The sequence below is a fragment of the Heloderma suspectum genome, chromosome 7, assembly GCF_057233095.1.
Source record: "Heloderma suspectum isolate Gila_16-S chromosome 7, 16-S_ref, whole genome shotgun sequence".
NCBI lineage: Eukaryota > Metazoa > Chordata > Lepidosauria > Squamata > Helodermatidae > Heloderma > Heloderma suspectum.
This window is the reverse complement of record NC_139464.1, coordinates 120,396,829-120,410,979: the sequence shown is the minus strand read 5'-3', so window position 1 is coordinate 120,410,979 and position 14,151 is coordinate 120,396,829. Positions and strand designations below refer to the sequence as shown.

Genomic DNA, 14,151 nt, shown 5'->3' with positions numbered 1-14,151 from the left:
CCTTTGTGGTGGGTGCTGCTTCTCTCACTCATCCTTCAAATCTCTGTTTTTGCACAATGCCCTAAGCCTTAGTGAAACTAAGCCTAAGTTGTGTAACTGAACTCAATTAGGGCTATGCAGGGACCCCCTGACCTGCCTCTGAGGCCACTTCAGGGCTTCTGAGGCGAGGCCAACCTGCTTTGGGCCACTACAGGTTCAACCCAACCCGCTTCAGGCTCTGAGGCCGAAGTGGGATTTGGATGGCCAAAGCGGGCTCTCCCCACCCCCCTGACATGCCACGTGAGACCCCTGCTCCTTACGTAGACTCTCAAGATGCATGCCATCATCCTCTTCAAGGGAGTCACCATTTTGGCAACTTCCTCCATTTCCAGAAATTGAATCCTGTGCAAATGGTGGTCATAGATGCCTGTCATGTTGCATACATGACGGTCTTACAGCCGCCATTTGCGCAGGATTCAATTTCTAGAAATAGAGGAAAGGTCTCGAGGGCCCAGGTACGAAATGGGGAGGGGAGCCTCAGAGGCAGGTCAGCTGGGCAGAGGGATGGCTGGGCTTCCAGATTGCTCCGAAGCACACCAAAGCACTTTGGAGTGACCTGGACCGGCGTCGGGTGTGGCCCGAAGCACCCCACTTCGGCTTGGAATTTGGCTCCGGAGCCGAAGCGGTGCACAGCCCTAAACTAAATGCATATTCTTGCTCTGCTTAGTCTTGCCTTCATCTTCTCCCTCTCTCTCTATGGCTCCCTCTCCCCCACTTTGTTTTAACTTGTAAAGTCTTTGAGGCCGGACCCTGTCTTTTTATTGTTACACTGTCAAGCACCATGCACAATTCTGGCAGAAGGTTACTAGTAGTAATAATAATCCACATCATAATGGAAGGCTGCAGATATTTGGTGACAAGTAAATGACAATGCTAATAGGGCATGAAAAACCTGCACAGGACAGCAATCTCAGCCTGTTGAAGCAAATACAAGGGGGTCATGTGGCACCTTAAGGACTAACAGATTTATTATGGCATAGCTTAATATGCCATATTAAATCTATGAGCATGAAAAAGTGGAAGAAATTCAGTTATAGATAAATCACCCAATGTCTGTAAGGGAAGGATGATGTCAAAGCAAAAACAAAACTCCCCAAATCCTTGCATCAATACTTAGGATTATTAAAAGCCAATCTATGTTGTTTTGTGATGACAAGATTTAGTTCGGAATACGTTTGCTTTAAGCACTGGTAAGCGCAAAATTTTCAAGTTCATGGAGTTCATTTGTAGGCAGTGTTTGGGGCCAGGATATCCTGTTGTGCCAAGTGAAGATCAAGTCCTCTCTTTCTAAGGTTCTTGTACAGCCTGTTACATCATTAGCTGGTGGGCCATCTCTGTCAAAAAGGCTATTGTGGAAAATACCTGAAGCCATACCTATCTACAGAGATGTATGTAGCTAGCTCTTGTCACAGTATGTAGGAATGTATTATCTCCTGCTAATGTATGCACATCAAGCTGCTGTCAAAGGCAGTAGGATAGCGTCCAAAAGACAGAGGGGTAGGGGCTACAATTTCTTAATACGTTTCTTCTACAAGGAAGTTGTATAGTTCAATGTGGTTTCCAGTTTAAGTCCTATCAGTTGCATCATATCACACTATTTCAGTGCCTGGGCATATGTATGCTGTGTCCACCTGGATACAAGGATCTTGCAACATGCATGCCAGCATCACCTTAAGTGGAGTAACCAAGCAGCTAATAAATCTTATGGAGCAGGATTATACATAGAATCATTGAATAGTATAGAATAGTAGGGTTGGAAGGGGCCTACAAGACCATCAGGTCCAACCTCCTGCTCAATGCAGGAATCCAAGTCAGAGCATCCCTGACAGGTGGCTGTCTAGCTTCATAGAATCACAGAATAGTAGGGTTGGAAGGGGCCTACAAGGCCATCAGATCCAACCCCCTGCTCAATGCAGGAATCCAAGTCAGAGCATCCCTGACAGGTGGCTGTCCAGCCTCCTCTTGAATGCCTCCAGTGTGGGAGAGCCCACCACCTACATAATGTCATCCAGTGGAATTTTTCTGAGTTGTTAAGGACCTTCTCTAAGTTGCCCGTCGGATGGATCTTACAGAGCTCTTAGAAGGCCATGTCACTCTTTTAACAGCAAATATTATTTCTATATTACATTTCTATACTGTCCAATAGCCGAAGCTCTCTGAGCAGTTCACAACAGTTAAAAACATAAAATATAACAACATGATAAAACGTAATATAAAACTCTAACCAATGTAAAACTGCACTATAAAACCAACTGTATGTTTGCACCAGTGTAAATATCTAAAAAGGCAACAACAGATTTAGAAAGAGCAAAAACTGGAAAACGAAAATGCTTGGGAGAATCAAAGGGTCTTCATCTGGTGCCAAAAACAACACCACAACATAGGCATCAGGTGTGACTCTCTGGGAAGGGCATCCCACAACCAAGGCGCCACAACTGAAAATGCCCTCTTTATTGGTGACTTCATTTGGTGGGAACACCTGAAGGACGGCCTCTGAAGATGATCTTAAGAGTTTGTGCTGGTACATACGGGAGGAGACGGTCCTTCAGATAACCCGGCCATAAACCGTTTAGAGCTTTGAAGGTTCATACCAGCGCTTTGAACTGGGCCCAGGAACAGATCAAAGGCCAGTGAAAATCACAAACACTGGTGTAGTATGTTCAAATCGACCAGTCCCTCTTAATAATTTCACTGCCTTATTTCGGACCAGCTGAAGTTTCCAGACTGTTTTCAAAGGCAGCCTCAAATAAGACACACTGCATTAATCCAAACAACAGGCTGCCAGAGCATAGGTAACTGTAGCTAGGCTCTCTCTGTCCAGATAAGGATGTAGCTGGTATATCAGCCTAAGCTGATAAAGGGGCTCCCTGCCACCGAGACCACCTGTACCTGTAGTGACAGTTCTGGCTCCAACATCCCCAAACTATGAAACTGATCCTTTAGGGGGAATGCAACCCCCTCCAGAACAGGTTGAGCATCACTCAGCTGGGCAGATGAACCACCCACTAACAGTACCTCTGTCTTATCTGGACTGAGTCTCAGTTCAGTGGCCCTCATCCAGTCCATTGCTATGCCCAGAGAGTGATGCCCAGCAAACATTGCTTGTATCCAGTCCAATTTAGACTCCAGTTTAGATACATATGCAGTGCAACTGCAGGATACTCCTAATCAGTTTTCTTAGCATGAATTACAGCTCTTTCAGCCAAAGGATGCAGGTAGGGTGCCTAGAGAGACATAGCCTACCACCTGCCCACTCCACTTTTGCTCTTCATGGCTAATAAAAGCTCATGGATCGGGGGGTGGCTGGCTACATCTAGGAGGCGGTTAATGCTTCCTTGGAGGAGGTGTTTCAGAGCCCCCATCTAAAAAAAACCCCTCCCTGGACCTGGATGATTTAGCTCCCAGTGAGTTGCAAATCTCCTTTTCTTGGAGAAGGTGCTCCAGGCCATCCGGTATGAAATTTATTTTCTGGTGAAGATAGAATATGACTATTCTATTCTACAAAATAGCCTATTCTCTAACAAGCTTTCAACAGAATTAGATTCTCCCCCAATAGCCTCAATCCAGACAAGGTGGAGGCATTCTTAGCGAGTGGTTTGTCTCTCTGGCTAAGTGATGTTCAACCTGTTCTGGAGGGGGTTGCACTTTCCCTAAAGGATCAGGTTCACAGTCTGGGAGTACCCTTGGATCCAGCATGGTCACTAGAGGCAGAGGTGAACTCGGTAGCACAGAGCCCCTTTTATCAGCTTGGGCTGATATACCAACTACATTCCTATCTGGACAGACTAGCTACACTTACCCAAGTTCTAGTAAACTCTCGTCTTGATTACTGCAATGGATTATACATGGGACTATCTTTGAAAAGTGTCCAGAAAAAACGTCAGCTGGTCCAAAATAAGGCAGCATGGTTGTTAATGTGGACTGGCCAATATGATCATATTTCACCCGTACTTTTCCATCTGCACCGGCTGCCAGTGCAGATGGCCAGAATCCAGGCCAGATTCAAAGTGCTGGTATTAACATTCAAAGCCCTAAATGGCTTACGGCAAGATTACCCAAAGAATTGTCTCCTCCCATATATATATATACCTGCCCGGACCCTAAGATTGTCTTCAGCCGTCCTTCCCTGGGAAACCCCACCAAAGGAACTGAGGTGAGTGGCTACTAAGAAAAGGGCCTTTTCTGCTGTGGCACCCCTGTTGTGGAATGAGCTTCCCAGAGAGGCTCACCTGGCGCCTATATTGTGCTCTTTTCAGTGCCAGGTGAAGACCTTCTTATTTTCCCAGCCATTTTAGTCTTTTATTGTCTGTTATTTTAAATCTGTTGCTGTATTTTAAATCTTTGCACTGCTGCTAGGTTTTCTTTGGTTATTATTTTTATTTTATACTGTAGTGTTAAAGTTTTATATTGTATTTTATCGTGTTTTATTTTATGGTTTTAATTGTTATCAACTACCCAGAGAGTTTCAGCTGTTGAGCAGCACAGAAATGTAATAAAGAAATAAAACAAGTGGGTAATTGTTTTAATGGCTCCTTAGTCTATTATTTTTTTGTCTAAAATGGCTGCTTGTTGATATTTTTATTATATTTTTTTATTATGTTGCTTTATTGGATTTGGTTTATTATTAACTGTCTTAAAACATCCATAAAAAGGGGAGTGGGATATAAGTCTTAAAATGAATGAATGAATGAATGAATGAATGACAGATAGCTGTACGTATCTGCAGATTCTGTGCTTCAGAATCACAGGACTACGAGAAATGAGACATTCACCTATCCCCTCCCCAAAGCAAGCAGTTTCCTCACATGGGATCTATTAGCCCACACTTTTGTCTATGTGCCATTAATCTTAACAATCCTGCGTTTGCAAATGGATTGACAATTGCAATACCAAACAACTATTTTATTTTTTTCACATTGTAAGCCACTTTGACTACTTTTTGGAGTGGAGTAGAAATAATAAACTGATTTACCAAACTATTTGAAGGTAAGACTTGATGATGCCAATGGAACATGGGGCAGATTTCGTAGATTCATAGAATCACAGAATAGTAGGGTTGGAAGGGGCCTACAAGGCCATCGAGTCCAACCCCCTGCTCAGTGCAGGAATCTAAGTCAGAGCATCCCTGACAGGTGGCTGTCCAGCCTCATCTTGAACGCCTCCAGTGTGGGAGAGCCCACCACCTCCCTAGGTCATGGGTTCCATATGTTACGGATCTATATGTTACAGCCCACACCTGCAGAGGCTGCAGAAAGTGCTCACCTTGACAAAGCTCCATGTGGCAGAGGCAACTTTTAAAAGACTCCTAGCTAGTTTGTTGGCACAAATGTGCAGACTCCTCACACCAGTCCAGACACCACCTGGTTTTTAAATGTTATGCCTAACGACTGGAACAGAACTGTGGAGAAATGCGTTTTGCTAGAGTCCACATGAGGACTGCAACTTTAACATCATCCCTAGGATGGTTTCAGATGTTATACTATGCCAGGATTCAGAGAGACAGACCGAGAGTCATAAAAAATGGCTGTTTTAATGTTTCTAATATAATTTTAATTGTATTGTTGTTCAATTATATTTTTTGTATATTTTCATATGTTTTAATTGTATACGTTTTAATGTTTGTAAGCCGCCTTGTGTCCCAGTACTGGGGAAAAGGCGGGGTATAATAATAATAATAATGTCAAGCGCACTTCCTGTTTCCCCCGGCATCCTGCAATATCCAGGGCGGTCTGGGTATCCTTCAAATCACAGCCAGACAGCGCAATCCTATGGAGGAAATCCACTGGATTCTATGGGGAACTTACTCCTAAGTAAGGGCCTATTTAGATTAGATGAAAGTTCATTTATGTCCTGAAAACCCATTTTTTAAGAGCAAAGCCACCAAGGGGAGGGCAGATTTTGAGCAGAGAAGCAATAGGAAGGAATGGGCTTACCACTTCTCCAATTTCAACTGCCTCCTCCCAAAGCATGCAAAAAAGAAGGGGGGGGGACCCACTGAAGTATCATTATACACACTCGCATAGTAACATTTAGTAGGGCTCTAAGCATGCATAAGGTTATCACTTAACTCTATCTGCTTGTCTTTTTGTTTTTGCCAAATACACACAGCCTACATTAATAGTATCAAAACCTTAGGGATGATATAGAGAATTACGGCAATTTTGTTGTTGTCATTGCAAAAATGAAACAATTCCTTCAGGAAATCTCTCTCTAGCTACTATGATTTCTTCCAGGCTAAAAATACATTTAATAATCCACTTAAAGTGCTTATATGATATTTTTGATAATCATCAGGAGGTATGCATTTCTCTCTTTCCAAAAACCCATCCATTCCATTATTTCTCCTCTTTGGGTACTGGGGGCGGGCGGGCGGGCGGGCAGCACAACACCTACTTTCACAAAGAACAAAGCAACCAGGAGACACAATAGCCAGCAAGACAAAAAGAGTTCCACTGATCTTTGTAACTGTCACTGCCAGCCAGAATGAAAACAGCACGAGAAAAAATTATAGCTTTCATGTCCACATGAATGGAATAGGGAAAAGAGCAAATGTCCTGGAAGGGATTCTACAAATAAAATCAACCCCCAAATCCAAACTGTGATATGGTCTGGGTTTGGTGGTGGTGGGTTTTGTTTTGCTTTTTAACCTGAGCCAGAAGTGATCATTCTGAAGTTAACCTGTTGGCTAATGTGCGGAAATTCCTGGTGAGGAGGAGGAGGTGAGGGGAGAAGAAATATGCAAGGTCCTACCTGTTCCAGGTGGCATTGGAGCAGGCCCGTCGCTGCTGGGTCTCTCGCTCACCCAAGGCTGCCGTCTCTCTCTTACCCAGATCACTGAGGCTGGGTGAACTCATGAACTTCAACCTGCGAAGAGTCCTCATGGTCAAATGTGTTGTTTTGTGCGTGGCAGCTAGAGAAACACCATCCTTTTTACAACACACACACACGCAGCTGGGGCAGCAGCACCAATGCGATTGGTTCTCCGCTTGCTGTTCAAAAATGAAACTTAAAAAAAAACACAAAAAAAGAAGAGAGAACCAGTCTCTACAGAACACACCTCCGCCAGCAAGACAACAAACCTTTAATCAGATCAACTCTGACATCATAAATTGTGGTTAATCATTTCTCCAGGTTGCTTTTTTACGCTGAACATCTCGCTGCTTAATATTCTTTACATATTAAGCAGCCCTTGCAACCAGAACATTATGTAAAAGTTTTTCTCCTCCCTGTCCACAAAAAAAACCGGAGGATCTCATTATTCAACATGCATGTTCCGCCTGCCATAGTAAAGACCTCTTTATTCACTGAATTCTCAGAGACTCCCCCCGCCCCCGCTTCTCTTGTAACTGGAGAGGAAGCCAACAAGGGGGTGGGAATCTACCCACTGAATGTGGCGTGGGAGATTTTACAGGAAAATTTCATAACTACTGATGCTTTGCCACATTACAACATGCAGTCTCTTTCTCTCTCCCTTTCTCTCTCTCACACTAGAGCAAACAACAAATCTGCTGGTTGCTTAAGAAGCTGTTTAAGCTGAAAGCATGAGATAAGCCACAAAAGCAAGACCAGCCTGTTTAAAGAGGAAGGTGCTCTTTATAAAGACATTGCAGAGACACACTGCGGTATTGATTGTTTGGGGGACTTCCTCCGCTTCCTACCTGCCACAACAGCGTTAGGGACACAGCTTTACGATTAGGGACATATTTAGTCTGAATGTTAACCGGAGATGACTCAGCTTGAAAAGAAAAAAAAGTAGGGGAGAGAGAGAATATGCCACTGTATATGACCCAAATCTGACTTCTTAACTCTAAGGCAGGGCATTAATTGTCCATGATCCACCTGTTAACTATGCAGAACTGGAATTTCAGTATGAGGCATGGATCCCAGCATCCTGAGACTTTCCGCTCTCATCTAAAAAATATCATCCAAACCTCCCAGTACACAGACAGTTGTTGGAAACCTATAGGCAGCTATCTGGTGTCAACCCTCTCCTTCTAACCAGAAAAGAAGAGCAGTGGCATTTGCATTAAGGACATCCTCTCCTCTGACAGTTCACTGCTCATGCGAACAGATGTCTTGCGGGAACAGTTTATTTCGTAGGTAAGCGCCAACAACATCTGCACCGTCTCTCAATGTTGCTTTACATGTTACAGAATAGCAAGCAGATCAGGTGTTAATGATGAGCTTTTGCAGTAAACTCCAATTGCCTTATTTGCAAGGAAGCCTGCAGCTGGAGGTTTGATCCCTTAAACCCAATGTACTACACAGGGCCTAATGTTTATCAATAATAGTTTTATTCATTATTAACAACTGCACCATATCATGCAAGGGATTTATTTATTTATTTAATGCATTTCTGAGCTGCCTCTCAAGACTGCCGTCTTCCCAAGGCAGCTTACAATATAAATCATAGAATTTTTACAAGGTTTTATTTTAGAGAAAAACAAAACTAAGAGACAAAAAAACAACATATGCTGCAGAGTTTCAACAGGCTCAGGCTCCCCCACGGCAGGTTCACCACCTTTGAAAAATGTTAAGCGATCCTCAGGAGCGAACATCTGCCCTGGGCTGCAATCTTAAACATTCTTACCACGTGGAGTAAATCCTATTGAACACAGCACAGCTTTCTTTCAATTAGGATGTGCTACGCAGCAAGCGATTCACACTTCTATTTTTGTATGCGCGATACTTATTTTTAGATTGCTTTAGCTCACGCACCGCAAATTTTGAGGGCTCAGAATAGGTACCAACGCTGAAACTACATGCCAATCAATCTGTTAAAATATAAAGTCTAAAAACTATCTAACACATCAAGAAAATTAAAAGGCTTAAAAATAAGTTACCACAAACATTACCAGCCCACAAAAGTTTTTCAGAGCCTGTTTGCCCACATGTACCTATAACTGTTATTTCTAGCATACAGGCCATAAAAAAGACACTCTTCCAATTACAGAATTGCTACGCTGCCTTCCTCTTCATAGTTGTCCAGAATAAAAATTGAATATGATGCCATCTACCCACTTAGGTCTGATCATGAAAAGCCAGCCCATGTCAAAAGGCTCTTCCAAAAGCACGCTCAGATTTTGACTTTGGCAAGTTTCCAAAGGAAACGGAGTCTCGCATTTCTATTTTCTGCCTTGTCGTGTAGATTTGGCACATGGATGCTTTAATCTCGAGTATGTTCTTGGTGACCTACTTTTAAATTCTAATGTGCTACGGCTTATTGTTTTTTATATTTAGTCTTTGCCAAAATAGCGCTTGTGGGTACTCTTAATTTTTGTATTGTATTTAAATAGATTTTATGGATTTGTATTTTAGTTTGTATTGATGTCTGTCACTGTGAGAACTTGTGCTATATGGTTATTCAACTCAAAGGTTGAATAAGTAAAATAAATACATTTAACCTAAATGACAAGAAGGCCTCTAGGAGGCATTAAGTTAAATGAAGGGGACCAAGGGGTTGCTTGGAAATGATACACTAGGATGGGTCCAGAGAACTGCAGGACTGATAAAAGGTCTGTGAGCCAATGTACATCAGGATGCTTCCAGAGAAAGAGTTTTACTGACAGCAGCACTCCCCGTGTATTGGACATTCTTGACAATTTCCCCCTTACATGTAAATTAAATCTGATAGCACTGTGGTCACTGTTTCCATGGTTTGACAACACTCACATCTCACGCTAGGTCTTGGATGGCACCACTTAGGATTAAATCCAGTGTTGCCTCCGCTCTGGTTGGTTCCATAACCAACTGTTCTAGGGCACGGTCATTTAGGGCAGCGAGTGTTACCTCTTTGTCATGACCAGAATATATATTTATCCAAGTTATGTGAAGGTAACTGAAGTCACCCACTTTCTCCTTTGGATGCCTCCCTGATTTCATCCTTCCTCTCCACCCTGCGCATTTTGGTCGGGGGGATAATGGCATGTCCCAAGTACTAAATTACTTTAGGGGCCTGGTATTGTCATCCACAGCGATTCTGTGAGGGAGTTTGTCCCTTTTAAGATTTTGAGTTTGCTTGACACTATGCCCCCTTGGACATACAGAGCAACATCATCGCCCTTCCCAGTCTTTCCTATAGTTTGCCTAGAGATGAGCGTACCCCACTCATTCTCTCCATTCCACCAGGTTTCTGCTATGCCCACGATGACCCAGTTAACAACAAACCTATGATTAATCCATAAACAACTCAGAGTGTGCGGGTTTGGAGTGTGCAGGGCAATCGTAGGCTGTTTACTGAAAGCAGAAGTGAGGACTGTGATGGAGGCAGCGCACTCTCTCACTCCCGCCAATTCATGGGTTAAATAAATAACCCATTAATTGCCATTACGTGCTTACTGGATCAATATCTAGGTTGTGTTTTAAAACCAAGCACTCCAATGCTCCCACCTTGGCTTGGAGGCTTCTAGTATTAGCACAGAGACACAGATAGTCGTACATGCAATAAACTGGATAGCTTCTCTCAACTGCAGGAACAGCCAATTAGATTAACTTGGGTGGGAGACCGCCTGGGAATCAGCCTTCCTGCACTGAGCAGGGGGTTGGACCCGATGGTCTTGTAGCCCCCTCCCAACCCTATGATTCTATGATTTCCAAAAGGCCTTGGTTAAAAAACAAGGGGTCTGCATGGCTCAACTACTGCGTTGCACTAGATTCCAGCAAGTGAAAAACATCAGCAATCCAATAAGGTTTTACTAATATTCTGGCCACTCTACTGAATGGTGTAATCAGCATCATGACAGCATCATGTCATCATTCCATCGTATTGTGGTTTCCGATTACTAATGACAGTCAAACGTTCCCTTTCTCCCAGCTTGCTGTGACCAACCTTCCAATGTGTCATATTTGTTCAGTTGTTAAGTCGTGTCCAACTCTTCGTGACCCCATGGACTGTAGCACGCCAGGCCTTCCTGTCCTCTGCTCTCTCAAGTGCTCAAGTTCATATTCATTGCAATGTGTCATAGGAAAGGAAAGGTTCCTCTTGTGCAAGCACCGAGTCATTACTGACCCCTAGAGGGACGCCATTTTTCCTTGGCGTTTTCCTGGCAGACTGTATAGCGGAGTGGTTTGCCATTGGAACTCCCGTGCTGGATCAGACCAAGGTTCATCTAGATCAGCATTCTGTTTCCAACTGCAACCAGCCAGATACTTCCAGGAAGGTCACAGGAATGGCATGAAGGTTCTACCAGGCTATCTACCTCCATTCCTTGTTTGTTCGCAGGCTCCAGTACTCAAGAGGTATTCTGCCTCAGTGCATGGGGGTTCCATTTCACCATCATGGTTAAATAGGTGTCTATTGCCCCATCCTCCATGAATCTGTATTTTTTAAAATGTCATCTAGAGTTCCTGTAAGCTGCGATTCCTCAGCCAGCTAACCAGATGAGCATAGGCATTAGGCATTGGGGCCACTGGCCAAAAAGGAGCTTGTGCAGAAAAAAGGAAGAAACAATGCTGAACGCCACAAATATCCTAACCCTGTCTGGATTCATGTCCCCTTCATTCACTGCAATGTTCTGAAGCAGCTGCATCCTCCTCTACCGCCAAATTTTCTCTCAAAGGGCCTGACTAATGGCTGATCCACAGCATAAACATTTTTCTTGGCACACAGGCAGTCTCTGGGTACACATCTGGACAGATAAGTAATGTGTGAGCCAGACCATCACAGATACAATTGGCAGTAATTGCCATGATCATACTTGTGGGGAAAATGTCACCAACCACAGAAATTTCCCTTCGATGTCTTACTTGGGTTTCCCCAATGACATGGTGAGTTAGAACATGTGGTTACTCTTGTATAATACTGGTTACTACCAGTAAAATACTGGTTACTCTTCCAGAGAAAAACACAAGGCTCCTTTACCTTTAATAGCTGTATAAAAGGGAATTCTGGCCCCTCCGTCCTTTACATCTGGCAACTATTACACCTGTCACCTCCACTCTAGCAGTCCAGAGTACCCTCTTCTTACCCACCTCTTTCAATGTTTGTCATTTGAGTGCAGGCAGTAGGGATGTCAGAGAATTCCACTACGGATCTCGGTGAGGCCGAATGCCAGTGCATTCGGCCCCCCGAAATCCGTGGCAGAATGAAGTCCCCCGCCCCCCCACCTTGCGAAAGGCGTGCGAAACGGAGCACTTACCTGCTGCCGTTCGCGCTGCTTTGTGAATGGCAGCCGCGTCTGCAGCCGCCATTCGCTTCTTCATTATAGCTGTGACACGGCTAACTCAGGGACGCCATTTGCGTCCCTGCGGAGGCTGTGATAGGCTATGTAAATATTTACGTAGCCTATCACGGCAAAAAAAAGGGGAACGCAAATGGCGGCTATGGCATTTGCACCCCTGTCTTTTGCCGTAATAGGCTACATAAATATTTATGTAGCCTATCACAGCAAAAAAAAAGGGAATGCAAATGGCAGCCGCCATTTGCATTCCCCCCCTTTTTTTTCCGTGATAGGCTACGTAAATATTTACGTAGCCTATCACAGCAAAATACAGGGACCAAATGGCAGCGGCTACGGCGGCCGCCATTTGCGTCCCTGTGCAGGCTGCCCAGCGGCCAGATGTTTGGCTGCAGGCGGCCCCGGCTGGTGGCTCTGTGAAGTTGCCACAGAGCGGAGCCGGCTGGGGAGAATTTCAGGGGGAGGGACGGAGCGCCTCCCCCCCACCGCGAATGTCACCCTTCGAAAAGGTACGTGACTTTCGTACAACCCTAGAAGGCACTGCAGAGAGGTGTGCTTTGTTGCAGGAGCATCACCTAGTGGTCGCAACTAACCATTGCAATTCCATTCAGAAAACACTGTTCTTAGGGAATACACGCAAGACCGGCAACAAAATGTTGAAGTGTATCTTCACACCCTAACAAGAGCACTCCCGTTCAGGGTTCCAGCCAGCCATGCCCTCTTCCAGAATACTATTGTGTGGATGGCTGCCCCATGTGGTGAGCAGTGGCAGGTGGCATTTCCCGGTAACATTGGATCCTCCTGGAGAGGAAGGAGTATAAGAGGGCTTCCTGCTCCAGTTGAGCCCTGGTTGAGCAACACGGTCTTTCTGAGATGTGATGTGTTCCTGTATCTTTGGCCCTGACTTATCTTTGTCTCCTTCGGTTCTGTCCCATGAGTCTTGGCTCATCTTAAGGACCCGGCGATGTCAGGGTGGATGACTTTGTCATCCAGCCCTTGGGAATGGGGAGAGATACAGGGGGGAGCTGGCTCATGGACCTGAACTGGTTCCCCACCTCTGATTTAATGCTTCAGAAACTCTGTTCAATCTGCGGATGCTCTTAAACTGATGTATAAGATCAAGGAGTGCTCATCTAATAACAACTAAGAAAGGAACAGTGGATACTCCCGGCTCACCTCAATGCTGTGTAAATTGCTCTTTAAGTTGCCTACCTTGCAGAATATTAATTGGTTCTCTGAACACTGTGACCTTGATGTTGCAGCCAGGATATCACAGTACTGTCTGTTATACTCACACATGATGAAGTGCCTTCTAAACCCTGGCAAATCAGGGCTGTGCCAACCTGTAGTTCCTTGCAGTCACATTTTCTAATTGAAATTCTTCTTAATTAAAAAAAAAAAGAGTCTTGTGTCACCTTAAGAACTAACAAATTTAGTTTGGCATAAGCTTTCATAGACACTGTCCATCTGAAGTCTTAACCACAAATTGACAGATTTATATACACATGCTGGGGGTGTGTGTGTGCAGGGAGAGAGAGATGGTAAAGAGCATTGCCGGGGGAAATTGAAATGCAAAAAGTACAGACAGTGATGATTACCTTAATGGCTGCCATTCACACGTTTTTGGGTGATAACACAGACATCATTGCAATGGTGAGACAGTTAACACATGTAGTCTGATGTTAAAAAAAATGTTTTATTTATTAAAACCAAAAGAAGCAGAGTTGAATCCTATGACGAATTTTACTTCAGGAATTTCTATTTTTGAAATTCCTTTGTTTAAGAATGGCCACCTTAAGGTCAATGGGAGGTTGAACTGTCCGCCCACTGGTTCCTGAACACTGCCATTCCTGATGCCAGATTTCTGTCAATTTATTCTTCTGCATTGAAACTAGCCTGTTTGACCTATGCAGAAAGCAGCAGGGCAATGCTGTGC

General features: G+C 44.2%; 1 protein-coding gene across 5 annotated transcripts in view; it reads right to left on the bottom strand.

The window, feature by feature from the left end:
- Positions 1-14,151, bottom strand: part of PRR5 (proline rich 5) — a 104,965-nt gene that overhangs the window by 55,115 nt on the left and 35,699 nt on the right. For 3 of the 5 annotated variants that reach the window (XM_084811259.1, XM_084811258.1, XM_084811260.1), the window contains one exon: positions 6,790-6,903. In XM_084811259.1, the coding sequence (XP_084667385.1) occupies positions 6,790-6,893 (104 nt within the window). In that variant the 5' untranslated portion in view covers positions 6,894-6,903. Of the gene's footprint in view, positions 1-6,789; positions 7,045-14,151 lie in introns of all 5 variants that reach the window. The other 2 variants (XM_084811256.1, XM_084811261.1) reach the window with 1 other exon arrangement.